General features: G+C 50.3%; 1 protein-coding gene across 4 annotated transcripts in view; it reads left to right on the forward strand.

Moving 5' to 3' along the window:
* The first annotated feature begins 6,190 nt into the window (after positions 1-6,190).
* Positions 6,191-21,638, forward strand: part of MYH11 (myosin heavy chain 11) — a 112,286-nt gene continuing 96,838 nt past the window's right edge. For 2 of the 4 annotated variants that reach the window (XM_026003167.2, XM_026003165.2), the window contains exons 1-2: positions 6,197-6,349; positions 21,105-21,466. In XM_026003167.2, the coding sequence (XP_025858952.2) occupies positions 21,122-21,466 (345 nt within the window). In that variant the 5' untranslated portion in view covers positions 6,197-6,349; positions 21,105-21,121. Of the gene's footprint in view, positions 6,350-21,104; positions 21,467-21,638 lie in introns of all 4 variants that reach the window. The other 2 variants (XM_026003166.2, XM_072753782.1) reach the window with 2 other exon arrangements.

Here is a 21,638-nt window from a genome sequence, read left to right on the forward strand (position 1 = left end):
TGGGGTTGTCGGGAGAAGTTGTCTTCCAGAAATACGGAGAAGTTTTAGGAGAAGACTTGGGATTTACAGAAAAACAGGATGAGAATTGGAACTGAAGAGGGACTTAGGGAAAGTGGAAATATAAAACTTGGGCAGTCTGAAAACCAAGCAGGAGCAGAGGTGACGTTAGAAGATGATAAATTTAGCTTAGCATATATGTTTGCACAGAGTAAACTGATAGCTTTATAATTATGTGCAAGAACGCAATTGTATACGACTCACATGCCTGTGTGATTATATAACATTTGATGTGTTCTTTTAACCTAAAGCCAAGTGTACTTGAAGGATTAACATTGTGAGAATATGCCTTTAAAGGCATTTGGGACAATGCTTCCTGGCCACTTGGTATTTGAGTTTTGTTAACAACCATTCTGCAAGGATTGCATGGTCTTTTTTGTTTGTTTGTAACAAAAGGTAAAACTACTTTTTTCAAAAAAAAGACCTTTTAAAAAATACATTTATTTATTAGAGCAAGCAAGGGAGGGGCAGAGGGAGAAGCAGGAGAATCAGGAGAAGCAGACTCCTTCAGTGTGGGGAGGAACACCCTGGGTCCAGGACCCAGGACCCTTGGGCCAGATATTTATCCAACTGAGCCACCCAGGCACCCCCGAAAAATAGACTATTTTTGAAAGCAACCTTAGGTTCACTGCGAAGTTGAGTATAGGGTACAGAGAATTTCTGTATACCTCCTATCCCTCCCCCAACACACTCACAGCAGGACCCCCCATGGGAGTGGCACATTTGTTCCAATCAGTGGACCTACACGGACACATCACGAACACCCAAAGTCCATAGTTTACATCAAGGTTCATTTCCGGTGCTGTTCACTCTGTGTGTTTGAACAAATGTATAATGACACGTATCCACCACTGTAGTACTGGCACAGAGTATTTTCACTGCCCTAAAAACCTTCTGATCAGCCTGTCCATCCCTCTAGCCCCCCAGCCTCTGGCAACCACAGACGTCTTCACTGTCTTCATGGTTTTACCTTTCCCAGAATGACACATACTTGGAATCCTACAGGATGTGGTCTTTTCAGACTGTCGTCTTTCACTTAGTAATATGCACCTAAGATTCCTCTGGGTCTTTTCACGGCTTGAGAGCTTGTTTGTTTTTAGCACCAAATTTTAGCATCACCTCAGTTTCCCACAGATTGTCCACTTGCCTCCTGAATAGCAGCTTGGTTGCTCCCAGGTTTTGACAACTCTGGGTAAAGCTGCTTTAAACATCCCAAGTGCAGGCTTTGGCATGGATGAAAGCTTTCAACTCATTTGGGTAAAATCTTGAGTATGATCTGCTGGTTCATATGTTAAGAATATGTTTAATTTTGTAAAACACTGTAAAACTAGAGAATTTTAGAGTCCTTCCCAATGGAGGGTAGGGAATCTGGAGTTAACCAACACCAGAGTTGGAAATTGATGAAGGAAAGAGCATTGCAGGTCACTATGCCATACCAGCTTGACCTGGAGAAGTGTGGAGCTCTCATGCGTGAAACAGGAGTGACTTTGTGCAAGAGAGATGGAGCCAAGCCGGGCCTGTGGCCAGGAATGATGTCCCTTCATTCACAAGAAGGCACAGTCCTGCGCAAATCTTGGGCTGGAAGACTTGAGTGGTGATAATACACCTCTTTAAATAATGAGATTGTGAAACACAGGCAGAAGTAAACCATGCTTGGGCCCAATCTTTGATATTATTAAAAACTGGAGGGAATCATATTTTGGAGCTTTTTGAAGCCAATAGCAAACACAAAGCTATTTGACAAAGAGGAGAAGGCTCCAAGAGAGAAATTGACCCTCTGCCATCCTGTTTCATGAGTTCATGGAAACTCCCATTATACAGCACCTCACCGAAAAGACAAGCCAAGGAAACTTACTGGACAGCTCTTGAAGTAACACTTTTTTAAAGTATTTTCCCCCCTAGATCTTAGAATAACCGGCTTTTTGAGCCATCAGAAATAAAACAGACATTTGACTTCATCAGTGTAACAATGCACTTTTGAAGACTTGAACAACTGAGCTTCTGCACTGCACAGATGTTTAATGAATGACTGTTAATGTACACATACGGTCTCCGAGCACTTGTAGAATGTACCAGAAAGGTATGGAATACTTTATATAAGGCCTTCCCGTGCATCATCATGTTTGACAACTCAGGAAGGTGGTTGAAGCAAAAATTCTGTCCATCTGTGCTCCTCCTTGAGAAGACACAGGCTCCGTTCCCTGACTGTCCTGGGGCTTCAGCTCTGGTGCCTCGCAGCCCACGTGTAAATCTCAGACATGTAAACCTCCCAACTACTCAACACAGACTCCAGCAGACATGTGGGGTTGGAATTCCTGCTCCAGCACTAGCGAGCTATGCTACCTTGGCTTGCTCCTTAATTCATCAACCTGCTTTGTCAACCACAGAATGAGAAAAAAAAAATTTTTTTTCAAGTACCTATTTCATAGGGTTGTTCTAAGGAAGAGGAGAGAGAAGGCAGGAAAATTCAGTGTTCGTTATAAAGCCTCCATTTATTAATAATTGCTTATAAGGCTGGCTCAGTGGTTAAGCATCTGCCTTTGGGTCAGGTCGTGATCCTGGGGTCCTGGGATCAAGTCCCACGTCGGGCTCCTCACATGGAGCCTGCTTCTCCCTCTTCCTGTGTCTCTGCCTCTCTCTGGGTGTCTCTCATGAGTAAATACAAATCTTAAAAGAAAAAAAATTGCCAACAAGTGCGATTCCGACGGCCTGCTCTGGGTTCTTTCCAGAACGGGAAGGTGGTAGTGAACTTCACTTTTCCCCTTCATCACCCTCCGCTCCGCACCACGTCTATACCAACGCAGGGACAATTTCCACTCCTTTTACAGCGTGGACAGTAAAAGGCACGTGGAGTAGCAGCTTATCCATCATTTTCTGAAGAGCTTTTCCCTAGCTCTGCAATCAGCTGAACTCGAGCAGTTCCTGCCTCTGCCTTAGGCCCGTGGGGTGTTTTCAGGGGTGCAACAGCAGGAGAGGTTGACATTGGAAGCAGACCAAGAGGGTCTGAGATGCTGAGCCTGCAGGAGGGGCGGGCTCTCCCTCACCATCACGCACCCAAGGCCTACTTGGTTTCCTCGGGTGAGAATACCAACAGCAAGCAGCACAATATGTTCATTTCACAAGGATCATCTCACCGACTGTTTACAAACAGCCAGGTAGGGAAACTGAGTCCCAGAGTATTTAAGTGACTGGCCCATGGTGGAACAGCCAGAAAGTGGCACCAGCCACTCGTTTCAGAGACCTGTCTTTAGCCTCTAAGCCAATTCACCCCTGGAAGGCATTTCCCTTTCAAATCTCTCTGGAAGTGAGTCATGGCAACGGGTGGGCCTGGGCAAATCTCTGCACACCTCCAGGACCTCAGTGTTCTCGCCTGCAAAATGGGGGTATGAATACAGATCCCCCCCTTCTGATCTGGCACCGGGGGTAGTGGACCTAGCGCACAGAGCCCGGCAGGGGTCTTCCCGCCTCCTCTGACCCTGTCCCCGCGCGGCCTGTCGCAGCCACGGGAGGCGCCCCCCCCCCCGCCCCCCCGCACCCGGGGCCGCCGCGCCGGGAGGCCGCTCGGCACCATATTTAGTCAGGGGGAGCGGGCAGCCCGGGCTGGTATGCGGCGCTGGGAATTCCTGCAGGAAGGAGCCCGCGCCTGCCCTTTTTGGGTTGTCGCCCGCCCTGCGCCCCCCGCCGCGCCCTGGAGGGAGGACCGGCCGGAACCGGAGCCCGTGCGGGGCGGGGCGGGGGCGGCGGGAGCGGGGCGCGCGGGTCCGGCTGGCGCGGGGCCAGCCCACCGCCTCGGCTTCCTTTTATGGCCTGTGTGCGTGCGGGCGACAGGGCCCCGGGAGAGACCTGGAGCCAGAGACACGGGGCCGCAGATAGAGACCCAGGGGAGAGACACGGGGCGGGAGATAGAGACCCAGGGGAGAGACACGGGGCGGGAGATAGAGACCCAGGGGAGAGACACGGGGAGAGACACGGGGCTGGGAGATAGAGACCCAGGGGCAAGAGAGAGAGGGAGACCCAGGGGCGAGACATGGGGCCAGAGACAGAGGGAGACACAGGGGAGAGACATGGGGCCAGAGATAGAAGGAGACACAGGGGTCAGTGACAGAGGGAGACTAGGGGCCAGAGACAGAGGCAAACACCTGGGAGAGACTCGGGGCCAGAGATAGAGAGAGACACAGGGGCCAGAGACAGAGGGAGATGTCCGGGAGAGACACGGGGCCAGAGACAGAGAGAGACTTAGGACAAAGTGAGAGAGTGACAGAGATATACAGAGTGACTGGAAGACAAAGCCTGATGCAGATACACTGCATCGGAAGGACGAAAGGAGGAGAGAGAGAGAGACAGACCAACAGAGGCAGGGGGAGGAGGGGAGAGAGAGGTCCTCAGAAAGAGGGGAGGCAGGGGTGAAGTTTTAAGCAGCTTCTTCATTTGCAAGAATTTCTTGGGCGGGGGAGCAGCGCTTGGGAACTCGCAAGGGCGGGGTCTCACCCACTTTCTCTTTGGACCCTGACAGCACCTTGCAAGTTGCATGAAGTACCCTCCCCAACACACGAACCCATTTTTCAGCGCAGACACTGAGGCTCAGAGCAGGGAGGTGGCTGGCCTGAGGCCAGGCCGTGGCCCGATGGCACTTCCAGGCCTGAAGTCACAGCAGCGGGGTTGCTTTTGTTTTGCTTTTGTTTGTTTGTTTGTTTGTTGCTCGTGGGTGGAAGTGGCGCAAACTGGAAAGAGTTAAAACTTCCCCTTCCCGGACAGTTCCCTGCCGTCGGGGGCTTCTGCCCGTGCTTGGCGAAGTTCACAAAATCCCCTTTCTCTTCCCTTCCTGCAGCGCCGGGGCCCCCTCTCCAGCCCGTGGGAGGCGAATACAATGGGGACTGGGGCGGGGGCTCGCAGTTCCGGCCCCCACAACCCCCTCCCGGCCGTGGGGAGGAGGCGCGAAGAATCCGTGATCCCCCCCAGACGCGGGGTGACTGTCCCCGGGCGGAGGCGGGGTGAGAGACACCTGCCCCAGGCTTCCGCGGGGCGCGCCACGCCCCCGCGCCCCCATGCGCCTCTCTCCCTGCGCCCCCCCGCGCCCCCATGCGCCTCTCTCCCTGCGCCCCTCTCCCTGCGCCCCCCCCGTGCCCCCATGCGCCTCTCTCCCTGCGCCCCCCCCGCGCCCCTCCATGCGCCTCTCTCCCTGCGCCCCCCCGCGCCCCCATGCGCCTCTCTCCCTACGCCCCCCCGCGCCCCCATGCGCCTCTCTCCCTGCGCCCCTCTCCCTGCGCCCCCCCGTGCCCCCATGCGCCTCTCTCCCTGCGCCCCCCCCGCGCCCCTCCATGCGCCTCTCTCCCTGCGCCCCCCCGTGCCCCCATGCGCCTCTCTCCCTGCGCCCCCCCCCGTGCCCCCATGCGCCTCTCTCCCTGCGCCCCCCCGCGCCCCCATGCGCCTCTCTCCCTGCGCCCCCCCCGTGCCCCCATGCGCCTCTCTCCCTGCGCCCCCCCCCCGTGCCCCCATGCGCCTCTCTCCCTGCGCCCCCCCGTGCCCCCATGCGCCTCTCTCCCTGCGCCCCCCCCCGTGCCCCCATGCGCCTCTCTCCCTGCGCCCCCCCGCGCCCCTCCATGCGCCTCTCTCCCTGCGCCCCCCCGCGCCCCTCCATGCGCCTCTCTCCCTGCGCCCCCCCGTGCCCCCATGCGCCTCTCTCTCCCTGCGCCCCCCCGTGCCCCCATGCGCCTCTCTCTCCCTGCGCCCCCCCGCGCACCCGCAGCGCCCTCCCCGCGCCCCCTTGCGCCTCTCCCTGCGCCCTTTCCCGCGCCCCACATGAGCCTCTCCTGCGCCCCCCCGCGTCGCCCCATGCGCCTCTCCCCTCGCGCCCCCACATGCGCCTCTCCCTGCGCCCCCTGTGCCCCCCATGCACCTCTCTCCCTGCGCCCCCCCGCGCCCCCCGGGCTCCTCTCTCCCTGCGCACCGCCCGCCGCGCCCCCCCAAGCGCCTCTCCCTGCCCCCCCGCGCCCCCCCGCGCCCCCCGGGCTCCTCTCTCCCTGCGCACCACCCGCCGCAGGTGCGCCCCGGGACCGCACAGACGCCGCGCTTCCCGGGCCCTGCAGGGGGCGCTGCGGAGGGAGGGCACGGAACCCTCCCCACCCCCTCCCCCGGGGCCGCCTCCCCTTTCCCACCCGCGGGCGGGCAGCTGGGTCTATAAAGCGAGGCGTCCCCAGCGACCCGGGAGATTTGGGCTCCCCTGCCTGGGAGGTGTGCCAGACCTGAGCTCTCCACCCAGTGTCTTCTCCGCTGTCCCCCCAGTTGGAGATCTGTAAGTAGGGTGGTCCTGGGGCGGGGTGGGGGGGCTTTGAGGGTCCCATGGGGCACCCTACAGGGGCTGGAGCGGTGAGGGCTCTGCTTGTCAGCCTCTCAAGGACTGTGGTGAGGAGGTGGGGAGTCACAATTTTCATTTCTCTGCCCGGTCAGCCTCGGTTTTCCCCAAACCAGCATCTCCCAAGGTTGCCAATGCTAAGGACCACCTTGGGGGTACTCAAAAGGCAGCAGTTCCGGGGGCCACCTCCCCATGCACTTGAATCCAGAAAACCTGCTTAAAAACCAACCAAACCAAAGAGGAGTCCCAGACAATTCTTATAAAGCAAATCCGGGAGATGTGATCCCTTAACATCTCAGAGGACCAGCTTCCACGGGCTACTAATTTTTATTTTAGGCACAAAGTGCAACTGAACTTCACCGAAAAGTCATATCCAGTCACAGAGGCGGGCACAGTAATGTTCCAAGTGGATTTGGAAGCCTGGCTTAATTCTTTTGATAATGTGTTAAATCAGTTAAAAACACATGGGCAGACACTCCGAAGAAAGAGGGGAGTTTTTCACCAGTTTAGAGGATGTGCTTGTGGATGTCCCCCGAGAGGTAGGGCTGGTTGAGACACAGTATATTCATTACATCCCAGTGTTCATGCAGACCACCCCCCGCCCCCCTCCAAAGTTTAAAAAAAAAAATCTTAACCCAGTTGACCCCCACCCAGACGGATGCTCGAGCCTCAATTTGCATCCACGACCTGCAGGTGTATTAGGGAAGGTGGCACCGGACTGCGGGCAGCGCGGCTGGTACAAATGTTGCTCTCACCTGCCCTGGATGGTGGGCAACGTGTGAGAAAGAGCGTGGCTGGTGCCGTTTTCACCCCGCATGGAGAGCGGGGCGGGGGGGGGGGGGGGATTTTGCTGCTTCTGGAAAAGCACCGTTCAAAGCCACCGTTCAAAGCTGATCAAGAAGTTAGAGAAGAGAAATTACTTAGAAACCCAGGCCAGAGAGTGTGGAGCGTTAAGAACTGATGGGTTAAATTGCAGCGTGGCCCGGGGCTGGCCAGGGGAGGGCAGGCCGACTGTTGGTGAGGCCCCTTGCACACTTGGGTTCTGTTTGGTCTTCTCCATTGGTTTCGTTTTCTTGAAGATGCTCGGCTCAAAGGCAGTGGCTGGCAGTGTTTAAAATACAGGACGTGGACTCTCTGGAGGGAACTCTTCCCTCTGCGTTTTGCCACCGAGACAGCCAAAACCGACGGGATACATAGGTGCCAGGCACGGTAGCTATGTTTGATGCAATTTAGGGAGCTCAGTGAATCGCCGCAACCACCTTTTAAAGGAGGCATCGTGATGCCTGTTGAGTAAAAAGGCAGCCTAGGCTCAGAGAGGTTCTAGAACTTCCCTAGTGTCCCCCAGCTGGCAAGTCGTGAAACCCATCCCTGGGTCTGTCTGATGCCAAGGCTGTAGCCCTGACCCTATTGTCTTTACCACGCACAAATATTCTTTTTGGAACCAGGTTTGGGGGGGAGGGCAGTGCACAAAATGCTTCCAGGAAGGCAAATATTTATCATCTTCTCTTTGAGGCAAACAACCAACTGACCTTTTTTGAGTTTAAAATAAAATGCATTGTTTGTCCCCTGGTGGTGGGCGGTCAGGGCTGCCATCGGGACAGTCTGCCGCATGAGCTGGCGGGGCCTTCCGCAAGAAGCTTCTGGGCTTCGCCTTGTACCCACCATGATTTTCTATTTTCCTGTCTGACATAGACGTGTTATTCCGTACAAGGTATTTGTTAGGGGTTTGTTATCATTACTTTTCTGTCCAGGGGCTGAGATTGAGGCAAACATGCCCATGTATGGTAGCGTTTTCCACGAAGCCATCCCCGGCTCACTCGCAAATTAGCGTCCTATTGCAGCCTTGCTGGTCGTGACTCTGGGGATTTCTCTGCCCTGGTTCTTGCCGATGGGGAACAAGTGGAGGAGCCCCAACAAGAAGACCTATGGGAGGGAAGAGAGCTGACTTTTTCTTGCTCCTCTCTTATGTGGAGGCTTTATTTATTTATTTATTTTTAAAAGTTTGACCACTCAGGTTTATTAAGCTACCACTTTCCAAGGTGGGGAATAGAGAACAGGACTTCTGGTTCTGGAAGAAGGTGATTATCTTTGTGAGACCCTCTTGCACCGGTGGTCAGTGACCCCAAGGCTTCACGAGGGCTGTGAGGGATGCCGTCCAGTCCTTTGATGAGCTTCTTTAATACTCTACAGTCCTGTCCCTTGATTCGTGAGCAGGTCCCCACTGTTTCCCCATTGCACGTCTGCCCCTGGCACTGTCTCCTCTGTGCTGCCCCTTCCCGGAGCTCGGCCCCACAGAAGGGTCGCTCAAACCAGCTCATCAGAATCTTGCCTCTTCATCAACTGCCAATTACCTGAGTCCCTTACCCAGCATTGGGGGCTCATTACTGACTGAATCAGTTGGCCAACTTAGGACCCCTAATCTTCAAGAAGGGAAGAGGAACCATTCTGGAGGCTGTGATGTCCAGTGTCAAGGTTCTTGGTGAGGACACTCTTCCAGATTGGAAGGAGGGTGTCTTCTCATTGTCTGCTCACATGGTCTCTCCTGGAAGTTTTATTTTTTTTTTTTTTAAGGGGGTGGAGTGTCTCTTCTTTCTGCAGGACCCCAAACCCAAGCAGGTGGATTTTCTGTGGTAGGCATAACTGTGTGATTCTAAAATCAGATAGGCATCGGATTTTCCTGGAAAACCAAGTCCAGTGTTAAATCCACCGGGATCCTAGAATGTCATGAGCAAACCTAGAAATCATCTGCACTGGACTTTGCAAACCTCAGCTTTTCCATCCGAAAAATGGGGTGGGGAAGAGCTAACGTTTGTTGAGCTCTTTTGCCAGTCAACATGCTAAGTTCTTTACTGGCATCGTTTTACCAACTTTACAGCAACCCTTTGGAGCAGATATTATTACTGTTTTACTAGTGTGCTCTGAATAACTGGCTCAAGATAGCTTGGCTGGCCAAGGAGGAGGAATGGATTCTGCAGATCTAGCTCTTTCAAACTCTACAGCCCACGGTATTGCCCTGTTGGGAGGATTAAGTGGGATAATGCATATGAAGGGTTTAACACAGCGCCTGGCCCCTGGCAAACTTCAGTGGACAGTTTTTTATAATGTACGTGACCAGAGACTTTGAGGATTTTGCTCAATGTGGCACGGCCGGTACTTGGCAGAACCAGAAAGCCTATTGTGCGGCCTCTCCGTAAAGGAGAAACTTGGCCCTAATTTCCCTTTTCTGTAATATCTTCACAAACCCGACTCCTATTTGCCCTGAAGATGGTTCCTAGAATCTTCTTTGATGTTGACATGGCCACACTTCCTCCCTGTGCCAGGAACACCACAGATTCTAGCTACACTGGCCTGTTTGTGATTCATGTAGGGTCGCGATGGCATCCTTTAAGAGCTCACCTGTGAACAGAAGACCTTTTACAGTGGCTCTTTTGCTCCCTGGGCTCTCCGGCCTCCACCCCTGACCTTGAAAGAATTTAACCATGGCCACACATTGGAGGAAAGGCTGAGTTTGGAGAAAGCCAAGCAGGCCTTTGAAGGAAATTTTATAAGGATCAGATGAAGGAGGAAGGAGCTAGCGGTGCTGTTTCTGCCGTGGGGAGTCCCGTATCTTGGACTTGAATCGGTTATTCAGAGGGTTGGAAGGAACAGCCCTCATCAGAAGTCCCCAAGAAAGGGCCACAGGACTCCCCCTTGCTCACTGACGCAGGCTTGACCTTGCAAGGTCATGATACCCATTCCTTCCTTACCCTGGAGCAGCAAAGTGTGCAGCCAATGATACAGAATCCCAAAAGGAGCCAGTTGGGGTCATGATCACCCCTAGGCCAAATGTCCTTCTTCCTGACTCCCTCTCCCCATCCCCTCCTCATTCTTTTTCATCCCTGGAAGTAATCATGGGTAGAATAGTCTCATGTATCTTTCCAAAACTTTCCTACGTTGAATTTCCTTTTTTTTTTTTTCTTACACAAATATTGGCATTCTGGAAATTAGGGTGGTTTTTTTCCTCCCCTCTTAATCATAGATCTTCAACATCTTTCTAAATCAGCATGTTTTGGCATTTTAAAAAATCAGCTGCATAATACCCTATTATTTGAAAGTACAGCTTCTTATGAAACAGCCTCTTATGGAAACATACCAGCTGCTCCCCATCACTTATAAAGAGTACTTTGGGGACCATCCTTATATCTATTTTTGTCTGATTACATGAGTTTATTTGTCAGATAAATTCCCAGCAATGCAATGGCTAAGTCAGAGGCCATCCACATTTATTTTTATTTATTATTATTTTCTTTTTGAGAGAGAGAGATTGAGAGGGGCGGACGGAAGAGGGGGAGAGCAGGGGAGGGGAGGAGGAAGAGGGAGAAAAAGAATCTTGGGCAGGCTCCATGCCCAGCTCAGAGCCCAACACAGGGCTCGATCTCACAACCCTGAGATTGTGTCCTGAGCTGAAATCATGAGTCAGATGCTTAACTGACTGAACCACCCAGGGGCCCCAGAATACACATTTTAAGTAAATAGATATGGGGCAGCCCCGGTGGCTTGGCAGTTTAGTGCCGCCTTCAGCTCAGGGCCTGATCCTGGAGACCCGGGATCGAGTCCCACATCAGGCTCCCTGCATGGAGCCTACTTCTCCCTCTGCCTGTGTCTCTGCCTCTCTCTCTCTCTCTCTCTCTCTCTGTGTTCTCATGAATAAATAAATAAAATCTTTAAAAAAAATAGATATGAGAAATACCTGTTGCATTTGAGACTATACATTTACCATAAGCTGTCTCATGCCAGAGTTGTAAGCTACAAAATACAATGGGGCTTTTAGGGCCAGAAATGACCAGTTCTCTCTAACCCAAAAGTGTTTTCTTTATTTCTTTTAGTTTTAAAGATTTTATTTATTTATTCATGAGAGAGAGAGAGAGAGAGAGAGAGAGAGGCAGAGACACAGAGAGAGAAGCAGGCTCCATGCAGGGAGCCTGATGTGGGACTTGATCCCGGGACTCCAGGATCATGCCCTGGGCTGAAGGCAGATGCTCAACCGCTGAGCCACCCAGGTGTCCGCCATAAGTGTTTTCCATAGGAGCGACACTGTCTCTTGCTAACAACCACGTTCTCTTGGTAGGGGAGAAAAATCATTTAGCTCTATGAACTAAAAAAACTTCCTTCCAGAGTGCCTTTAAACACAATATTTAAATGAGTTAGGCAGGGAGCCTGGGTGGCTCAGTGGTTGAGCCCCAGGATCGAGTCCCGCGTCGGGCTCCCTGCAAGGGGCCTGCTTCTCCTTCTGCCTATGTCTCTGCCTCTCTCTCTGTGTCTCTCATGACTAATTAATACCTTAAAAAATAATAATAATAAATGAGTTAGGCAGATGTACTAAAGCAACACTGAAGTGGCCATTTCACTGCCCACCTTCTACCTGTCAAGTGAGGTCGGGACCACATTTTCGGGAGGTGGGGTGTGTGCCTGATGGATGCGCAGTGAGGGGGCCAGGCCATGCAGCCGGGAAGAGCATTTCTACTCATGTCAGGCAGATCTGGTTTTAAATCCGGGCTCCAACTGTTTTACACAGGAAGGCTTTTAATGTAGGTGACTTTCTGGGATCCCTGTAATCTTAAAGGAGTGATAGATTATGCTCACCTTGTGGAATACTTAGGACACCTAGTGCGCTCGTGTATTTAATGAATGGCCTGGCCTGTTACCCCATGAATAGAAGGGGCCTGGTAATTATGGTGCTATTATTAGTCATAGAGTCCAGTTACCTCGTGGGGACAACTTGGGGCCGGGAGAACTGGTGCATCCAGGGAGCCTGGTCCCTCTCCTGCTTCCCTCTACACATCTGGCTCCTCCCACACCTAGGCCAGGCCTTGACCTAGTTTCTCTGATGCAGAGGGCCTTCTAGCAGGTGGACTGTGTTCTAGATCAGGCTCAGAGGGCGTTTGTTTTGTCTGCATGGCACTTAAAAACGTGCAGTGATTTAATTTGAGGGGTGGCTCTCTCTCGTACCTAAATTCAGACTTCTGGGTGTGTTAAACACCTGGCAATGCAGGGCCCACCCTCTCACTGGGTGACCCACCATCTCTAGGCAGGGTGAGAGGGTGCTGGCCAGCCACCTCTAGCCTGTGTCACTCTACGTTCCTCACCTGACCCTGGGGACACTTAGGTTTGTGTCTCTGGCCTAAGCTCTTGAGCTGGCAGCTTGGCAATGAAATCTTCAGGGAAGCTGTCAAGCAGTAGTGATGATGTGCAAATCCTATCCCATTTGGGCCCTGGAGTATTTTATGCACTTTTCATTAGTGCAGAAGCAGAAAGGGCAAAATCTTTTACCCCTGCATTCCTCGAGGGGGAGTAAAGCTGATGTGAAAACACATGAGAGCAGCTCAGCAGTTTCGATTGGTCCAGTTTCAACCCTTTGATGCAGAGTCACGGATGCCCTAAAATGTTAGCGCAAAATGTTCCCCCGAAGTGAAAAAACACGAAGCTCAGAGAGGCAGAGCCCAGAGTCACCCAGCAAATTCGTAGCAGAACTGGGACTTGTAACCCCTGTGGTCTCACGGAGGCTAAGGAAGAGCTCATTTGTGCTCAAAGGATGAAACGGTGTGGTGTTGGCGAGGCAGTCGGGACAGTGGACACAGCGGACACACTCGGCTGTGCCCAATGTTGGTGACACGGAGAGCAGCTGAGTCCTTTGTTTCCATCAAACTGTTTGAGAGCAGCCCTTGCTCAATAAACTGTCCTTAGTGGAGCAATAACCCTGCAAGTGTCCTTCCAGCCCCTGGAGCCGATGCAGGACAGCGGGGGAGGGGACAGCAGAGGAGGAGGAGGCCTTGAAAGGAGGGTGGGGACCCCCCCATCTCCCTGGGGTCTGGCCCTCCAGGCGTCTGTCTCTTGTCTGATCTGCTGTCTTCACTCCACCTGTGTGACCTTCTGCAGTTGGCCTTCCAAGTGGGTGTGGACGAGGTAGCGGGTGTCCTTGGCTTTAATGGTCTTCCTAAGAGAGCCCTTGCTTTTGCTCTAAAGCAGTGGTTCTCACTGGGGATACTTTTGCCCCCCAAGGGGCATCTGGCAACGTCCAGAGTTGTCACAACCGGCAGGAAGGGTGGCTCCTTGGCGGGGAGTAGTTGGGACCGGGGGGTGCCCTACACATCCCCAACCAGAGAATCAGCCCCAAGTGTCTGGAGTGCCCAGGCTGGAAGCCCCTGCTTGGAGCGAAGGACCACGGCAAGGGCAGAATGCCAGGTTCTGCTTCCACGCGGCGTGCGGGGAATCCCTCACTGGCTCGCGCTCCCCCATCGCTGCGGCAAATTTTTTTTTTTCTTTTTGCCAGCTGCCTTTTTTTTAAAGATTTTATTTATTTATGGCAATTTTTTTTTTTTGCCAGCTGCCTTTTTTTTTTTTTTAAGATTTTATTTATTTATTCACGAGAGACACAGAGAGAGAGAGAGAGAGGCAGAGACCCAGGCAGAAGGAGAAGCAGGCTCCATGCAGGGAGCCAGATGTGGGACTTGATCCCGGGTCTCTAGGATCACGCCCTGGGCTGAAGGTGGAGCCAAACCGCTGAGCCACCTGGGCTGCCCTGCCAGCTGCTATTTATTTGTCCCCGACCTCCCCTGATGCCCGATCTGAGGCGTCTTGCTAGCTGCCAGCCCCCCGAATGTTGAAGACTCTGCGTGCCTGGCCGGAGCACGTTCTTGCAATGATGACAACGATTTATCTGGAGCCTCCAGCACTGATCCGGGGTGATTCTCAGGCTGGCCTCTAGTTCCCACGGTCCTCAAGTGCTCCCTGCCTGTTTCAAAGAAGGCGAACAAAGCAGAAAAGGTCACCTTGGAAATAGCCCTTTGTTCAGATTCCACCAGAGCTCACTGTGCCATTATGGTCAAGTGGCTTAACCTCTCTGTGCCTGTCTCCTCATCCGCAAACCAGAGTTAATGGGGCACCTTGGTGTTTATGAGGGGGTTAAATGAGATGATAGCTGGTACCCAGTAAAGATTTAGCAACTCTGATCACTAATATTAGTGGTAGTAATTTGCTAGGCTCACTGAATTTCCTCAAGGGCACATCTGTCGGATTCCATCAGGGTTTGGTGGGAAAAGAGGTCTGTGGCCAAATGTTTTGAGGAGCCTCGGGCGTAAAATCACTTTTGGGATTCAGACCTTGCCAAGGTCTTGGATGTCTTGATACTTGCTCTGCCTCTCCACGACAGAGGTGGGGGGCTGGGAGCCTGGGGGAATGGGAACGAGGGGGAAGTTGTGCTTTTCAAGTGGATTCAACCGCAGAATCTTTTTTATTTTTTGAAGAGTATCCTGATCTCCCTGAATCCCACCCAACTCCCCACCCCTAATTTCAAGGGATTAGGGTTCCAAGGAGCACAGTCTGGGAAATGCCATTCCAGGGTGAAGCCAGGCTCCTCTTTCCTTTGACTAAAGCAGATTTCGCACTTGGTAACTGTCAGAAGCATCAAAGCCATGAGATATTTTATGTAGAAGCCAGCTTCTCTCGCTCCTTTTTTGGACAGAGACCGACTCTTTGCACTTGATCTAGTTTGTGTTTCTGAATCCTAGATTAGACACGGTTCCCGGCGGTGGGGATTCCTATATCCTTTTATTTTTCTGGGTTTTGTTTGTTTGTTTTTATTTTTATTTTTTGTTTTTCTGACTTTTTAGGCAGCTGACCAACATCACAATTTGAGAGAGCCCACTTCGTTGTCTCACTGCTCAGAACAAATCAAATACATCCCCGGCCTCTTGAGTATATCTGGCTCCTATTGTATTGTATTGTATTGTATTCATTTTATTTTAAAGATTTTATTTATTTATTCATGAGAGACACACAGAGACACAGGCAGAGGGAGAAGCAGGCTCCATGCAGGGAGCCCGATGTGGGACTCGATCCCGGGCCTCCAGGATCACACCCCAGGCTGAAGGTGGCACTAAACCGCTGAGCCACCCGGGCTGCCTTTTATTTTATTTTTTTAAGATTTTATTTATTTGTTCATGAAAGACAGGAGAGAGAGAGAGGCAGAGACACAGGTAGAGGGAGAAGCAGGCTCCATGCAGGGAGCCCGAAGGGGTACTCGATCCCAGGACCCCAGGATCACGCCCTGGGCCAAAGGCAGGCACCAAACCACTGAGCCACCCAGGGATCCCCTCTGGCTCCTATTTTAAACACTTTTCCTTGCACAACTAATTTAAGTGTCCTTAACCAATCAAACTGGCTCTGCTGTGTGACCTCAGGCAGATTCCTTCACCTCTCTGAGCCTCTGTTTCCATATCTGTAAGGTGGAGCTGCCTGTAACACCCCGCTCCGAAGGCTGTGCTGTCTTTGCTAGATGATCCTGCATGTGAGCGATTCAGCCCAGGGCCTGTACGGGGTCTGTGAGTGTTAACTGTCACTCTTGGTATTCAGAAAACTTGGCCCTGGGGATGATGTACAAGCCGAATGGGAGATGGTGGATATTGACATTGCTTACACATAGATGAGAATTGTACTCATTTTATGTAGAAATATTTTTCCTTAAATGGAAACTTGCGGAAGTCAGCAGAACAGCGTAACCCACCTGCAGGCACCCCAGCCCTCAACCCCAGGCTTGTCAGTTCAGCTACAATGATTCCCTCTGTCTCTGAAAGAAAAGGACTCTAAATACTTTTTTTAAAAAGATTTTATTGTTTATTTAAGAGAGAGAACATGAGCGAAGAGAGAGAAGCAGACTCCCCTCTGAGCAGGGAGAGCCATGTGGGGCTCGATCCCAGGACCCCGAGATCATGACCCAAGCTGAAGGCAGGTGCTTAACCCACTGAGCCACGCAGACGCCCCTCTAAATACTTTTAAAAAGTTTATTCACTTAAGTCATCTCTACACCTAACATGCGACTCAAACTCACAACCCCAAGATCAAGAGCCCCATGTTCCTCCCAGGCACCCCAGGAAAGGATCCTAAATAGAGGAAGTCATAGTACCTTTGTCACCCCCCCCCAAAAATTGAACAAATTCCCTAATATAAAGGCTATCGAGTTGATGTTCGAATTTTCTTACGTTTTTGGAGGGGTTGTCAAAATTTTGGGTTTTTTCTCACAATTGCATGTCACTTAAAGCTTTCCATGCAAGGGGTGGCTTTTTAAAAATGCAAAACGTGGGATCCCTGGGTGGCTCAGTGGTTGAGCATCTGCCTTCAGCCCAGGGCGTGATCCTGGAGACCCGGATGGAGTCCCACATTGGGCTCCCTGCATGAAGCCTGCTTCTCCCTCTGCCTGTGTCTCTGCCTCTCTCTCTGTGTCTCTCATAAATAAATAAAATCTTAAAAAAAATAAAAATGCAAAACATGCCCTTCTCTCTGATTTGCCCTCGTACGTGTGCCCTGCGGGGAGAAGGGGCTTCATTCCCTCCCTCACCCCCTCTGTGTTTGTCTTTTATTGTCCTTGCTGGACCTTTTCGTTCAGGAAGTGTTCCAATGCATGCACAAGTAGGGAGAACGTTAGGACACACTCCCTGGCACCTGCCACTCCACTTTGACAATGATCAAGCTGGAGACGCGTCTTTGTTGGCCTTTAGCTCCCATTTTTCCTCTGTCTCAAAGCTCCTTTGAGTTTATAGGTTCCTCTCCTTTCTTCTGTACTTTGCTAATGAAGTAGAGTCATTTGTCCTATGCCTGCCCACCTGTGGACTTTGTTGCATTCCCCCCACCAGCCCTCCGTGACTGTATTGAGCATGATCCCTGTGCCCGGCATTTGTGGGCACTAGACCCAAAGGCTTTGTCCGCTTTGGCCCCCGACCCCCTCCCCTTTGCCTTTCTGGAAGAATATTTCCTTGATGCTAGTGGCGCTCTGGATGGCATCCCATCTGGAGGTACGTGTATCTGATCAACAACTTATTGTGATAATAAGGTTAATTTAGCACATTTAGGTGATGCCATCCTCATGCACCGATGATAAAGCTCTGCATCTGCTTTTCATCTAACACCGTGGGTCTGACAGCTTGGACTCAGACCCGCATCCTCTGCATCACCCAGGGGAACTTGTTAAAGGAGCAGATCCTGGGGCTCCTCCCAGCCCTGCTGATTCAGAAGCTCTGGGGGGAGGGCCCAGCCGTCTGGGATTTCACAAGCCCCCAGGGGAGGCTGGTGCACGGAGACGTGTGCAGCCTCTGGTCTGATTATTTTAGCAGCTACAGATGGTCATCGTCAGGGCCCGTTATTTTATTAGGAGTTCCCAAATTGCTACATTTCTAGTTTTGTCGTTTCTTCTACATTTGTTAAGTGACATTGTTCCAAATAGCGTGAGTGTTCTCTAACAACAGTTAAAAGTGAGGTTGCAGGAGGGATGCTCCTGGGGTAACGTCCCATGAAAAACCTGCAAGAGTTTAAAAATGCAGGAAATGTGATTTTTTTTAAAGATTTTATTTATTCACGAGAGACAGAGAGAGAGAGAGAGAGGCAGAGACACAGGCAGAGGGAGAAGCAGGCTCCACGCAGGGAGCCCGACGTGGGACTCGATCCAGGGTCTCCAGGATCACACCCTGGGCTGAAGGCAGGCGTTCAACCACTGAGGCACCCAGGCGTCCCCAAAATAATGTCTTGATTGCCTGTCTTACATGGATGACCTTTGAAATTTATGTTAATCGTCATGCTTCGTGGATTTAAACATACTTTGCTTTCCATCCCTATAGTTATTTTTCTTACTGATGTTCAAATTCTCCTGCATTGGACCAGAGAACCATAGTTTAATATTTTATAGCGTCATAGAGTTTTTTTTAAAGTAATCTCTACACCCAACTCAAACCCTGAAATCAAGAGTCACATGCTCCACTGATTGAGCCAGGCAGGCGCCCCAGTCTTTTAGATTTTTAAAAATGTATTTACATATGTACCAAATCACAAGACAGATTCTCTTACAAATATTTCAATAAGCCTTATTGAGATATAATCTATATTCAGGAAAACTCACTATTTTTTTAAATTCACTGGCTTTTAAGTATCTGGCCCAGTGAGTTTTGATGAATGTATACAGTTGTGTAACCACCATAATCAGAATATAGAACATTTTCATCCCCCTGAAAGTTCCTTTGTGCCTCTTGGCAGTCAGTTCCTCTCCCTGCCTCTGGCAGCTGACTATGCTTTGCTTCCTCTCATGATGGTTTTGCCTCTTCTAGATTTGTGTATCAGTGAGGTAATAGAGCCTTTTGGGTCTGGCTTCTTTGGCTTTGCCTAATGCTTTTGAGATCTGTTTTTTTCTTCCTGAGGATGCTATTTAGGTATAATTTTAACTTAGAAATACATCATACACATCTTTGTATGATCAATGGTCACATCTTGTATGATTCCCTTTGTATGAAATGTCTAGAAAAGACAAATCTATAGAGAGGGTAGATTAGTTGGTGCCAGCAGTTGGGGATGGAGTGATGGCAGCCTGGCACAAGGGAACCCTTTTTGGGGTGATGGGAACGTTCCAAATTTTATTGTAGTGATAGGTGCACAACTCTGAAAATTTGCTAAAAGTTAATGAATTGTACATTTGCAAATGAGAGAATTTTATGGCATGTAAATGACCCTTTAATAAATATATTAAAAGAAAAGGAATTTTGGCATAAGAGGAAGTCCACACTCTGCATTTTCAGGGGAATTACTCGTGATGTGTGGATGTCCCAGTTAAGAAGACATCCCTGGGGGCACCTGGGTGGCTCAGTGGGTTAAGCATCTGCCTTCAGCTCAGGTCCTGATCCTGGGGTCCTGGGATTGAGCCCCACATCATTAGGCTCCCTGCTCCCTCTGCCCCTCCCCCTACTTGTGCTTTCTCTCTCAAATGACAGAAAGAAAGAAAGAAAGAAAGAAAAATGCAATTTCAGATCAAAGAGTTTGTATAGATTTTAAGGTTTTTCCATCCAGAAGTATGGTGTGTACAGAGGCCCAGCCCCTACAACTCTTGACAACACTGGATATTACCAATAACTTTCACCTCAGCCAAGCTGATTGGGGAAAATCAACAGCTCCTTTCTTTAATTCATTTACTAGTGAGGCTGAGCATCTTTTTCTCATGTGTATGGGTTGTTTGAAGGTCTTTAGGGAAAAAAAATCTATTTTTTTGTTGATCATAAATTTAAAATTACAAAACTACAAATGTGATAAAAAGAGGTCATCAAAAGTATATCCATGTTCACAGTAGCATTTTCACAATAGCTGAAACATGGATGCAACTCAGGTGCCCATCAACAAAAGAAGGGATAAGCACAATGTGTTATACACATACGATGGAATAATCTTCTATTGTAAAAGAAATTGGAAAAAAATGATAGAAAGTTAAAAATCCCTCTGGGGTGCCTGGGTGGCTCGGTTAAGCATCTGGCTCTTGATTTTGGCTGGGGTCATGATCTTTGGGTCATGAGATGGAGCCCCGTGTCAGGCTCTGCGTTAGCAGGGAGTCTGCTTGAAATTCTCTTTCCCTGTCTCCCTCTGCCCCCACTCATGCTCTCTCTTTTTTTCTCTTAAAAAAAAAAAAGTAGGTAAAAATCCCCTCCTAAAGTATACTCAAAAGTGGGTATTTCTCCACAATTTTTTTGCCCATATTATTCTATATATTTTAAAATAAAAGTGGGATATTATACCTACTGTTTCCATTCTCCCTTTTATTTTTTAAAAAGCCTTGTTGACCTATAATTCACAAGCTATACACTCATTTAAATGGTACAATTCGTGGCAGCCCGGGTGGCTCAGGGGCAGCCCGGGTGGCTCAGCGGTTTAGCGCCACCTTCAACCCAGGGCCTGATCCTGGAGACCTGGGATCCAGTCCCACTTCTGGCTTCCTGCATGGAGCCTGCTTCTTCCTCTGCCTGTGTCTCTCTCTCTCTCTGTCTCTCTCTCTCTCATGAATAAATAAATAGAATCTTTAAACAAAATTAAAATAAATAAATAAATAAATAAATAAATAAATAAATAAATGGTACAATTCAATGGCCTTTATCATTTTCACAAAGCTGTATATCCACAGCTATAATAAATTCTAAAATATTTCCATTTCCCCCCAAAAGAAGCCTTATACCCCTGAGCTGTCACTCTCCCAGCCCCTGACAACCACTAATCTACTTCAATCTTTATGGATCTGCATGTTCTGGATATTTTATATAAATGGGATCACACAGCATGTGGCCCTTTGTGACCGGATTCTTTCACTTGACGTAATTTTGTTGAGATTCCTCTGTGTTGCAGCGTGTATCAATCAGTACTTTCTTCCTTTTCTCAGGCTGAATAATATTTCACCCTATAAATAGACCATACCAACCCCTGCATAGTATTTTGTTGTATGGCTCGGCGGTTGGGCATCTGCCTTGGGCTAAGGTCATGATCCCGGGTCCTGGGATCGAGTCCTACATCGGGCTCCCTGCAGGGAACCTGCTTCTCCCTCTGCCTGTGTCTCTGCCTCTCTCTGTGTGTCTCTCATGAATAAATAAATCAACCTTAAAAGAAGAAAAAGAAAATATTGTGGTTGATGTGTCCAGCGCCATGATGATGGATGAAGATGTTCTTCAATGATGAAGATGTTCTTCTGAGGGGCTCTGGTTGTTTCCATTCTTTGACCATATAAACAATACCGTAGGGCACATCCTCATACTTTGTGGAATGTCTCTGCAGACTGTGTTCCTAGGCATGCGAGGTGACAGATTCCTCTGTCTTTAGGGCTCGATTCTGGCTGGAGTCTGATGCTGTCCTTTCCTTCATTCCACAGGGGACCAACCAGGCACCATGGCACAGAAAGGCCAGCTCAGTGATGATGAGAAGTTTCTCTTTGTGGACAAAAACTTCGTCAACAGCCCAGTCGCCCAGGCTGACTGGGCTGCCAAGAAGCTGGTTTGGGTCCCTTCAGAAAAGCAAGGCTTCGAGGCAGCCAGCATCAAGGAGGAGAAAGGGGATGAGGTGATTGTCGAGTTGGTGGAGAATGGCAAGAAGGTCACGGTTGGCAAAGATGACATCCAGAAGATGAACCCACCCAAGTTCTCCAAGGTGGAGGACATGGCGGAGCTGACGTGCCTTAATGAAGCCTCTGTGCTACACAATCTGAGGGAGAGATACTTCTCGGGACTCATCTACGTGAGTATCTGGGGACAGCCAGTCACTTCTTCCCAGGCTTCCCGCACCTCTAAGGGAGGAAGAGCTTTAAAGATGTGTTTGGGGTACAGGTTGGGAGGAGGAGAGTCTGACCCGAGGGAGGCCACATGGAGAGCTAGAATTCATTCAGACTTGGGTTCACCCCTGTCCTGCC

This window comes from Vulpes vulpes, chromosome 3 (assembly GCF_048418805.1).
Source record: "Vulpes vulpes isolate BD-2025 chromosome 3, VulVul3, whole genome shotgun sequence".
Lineage (NCBI taxonomy): Eukaryota > Metazoa > Chordata > Mammalia > Carnivora > Canidae > Vulpes > Vulpes vulpes.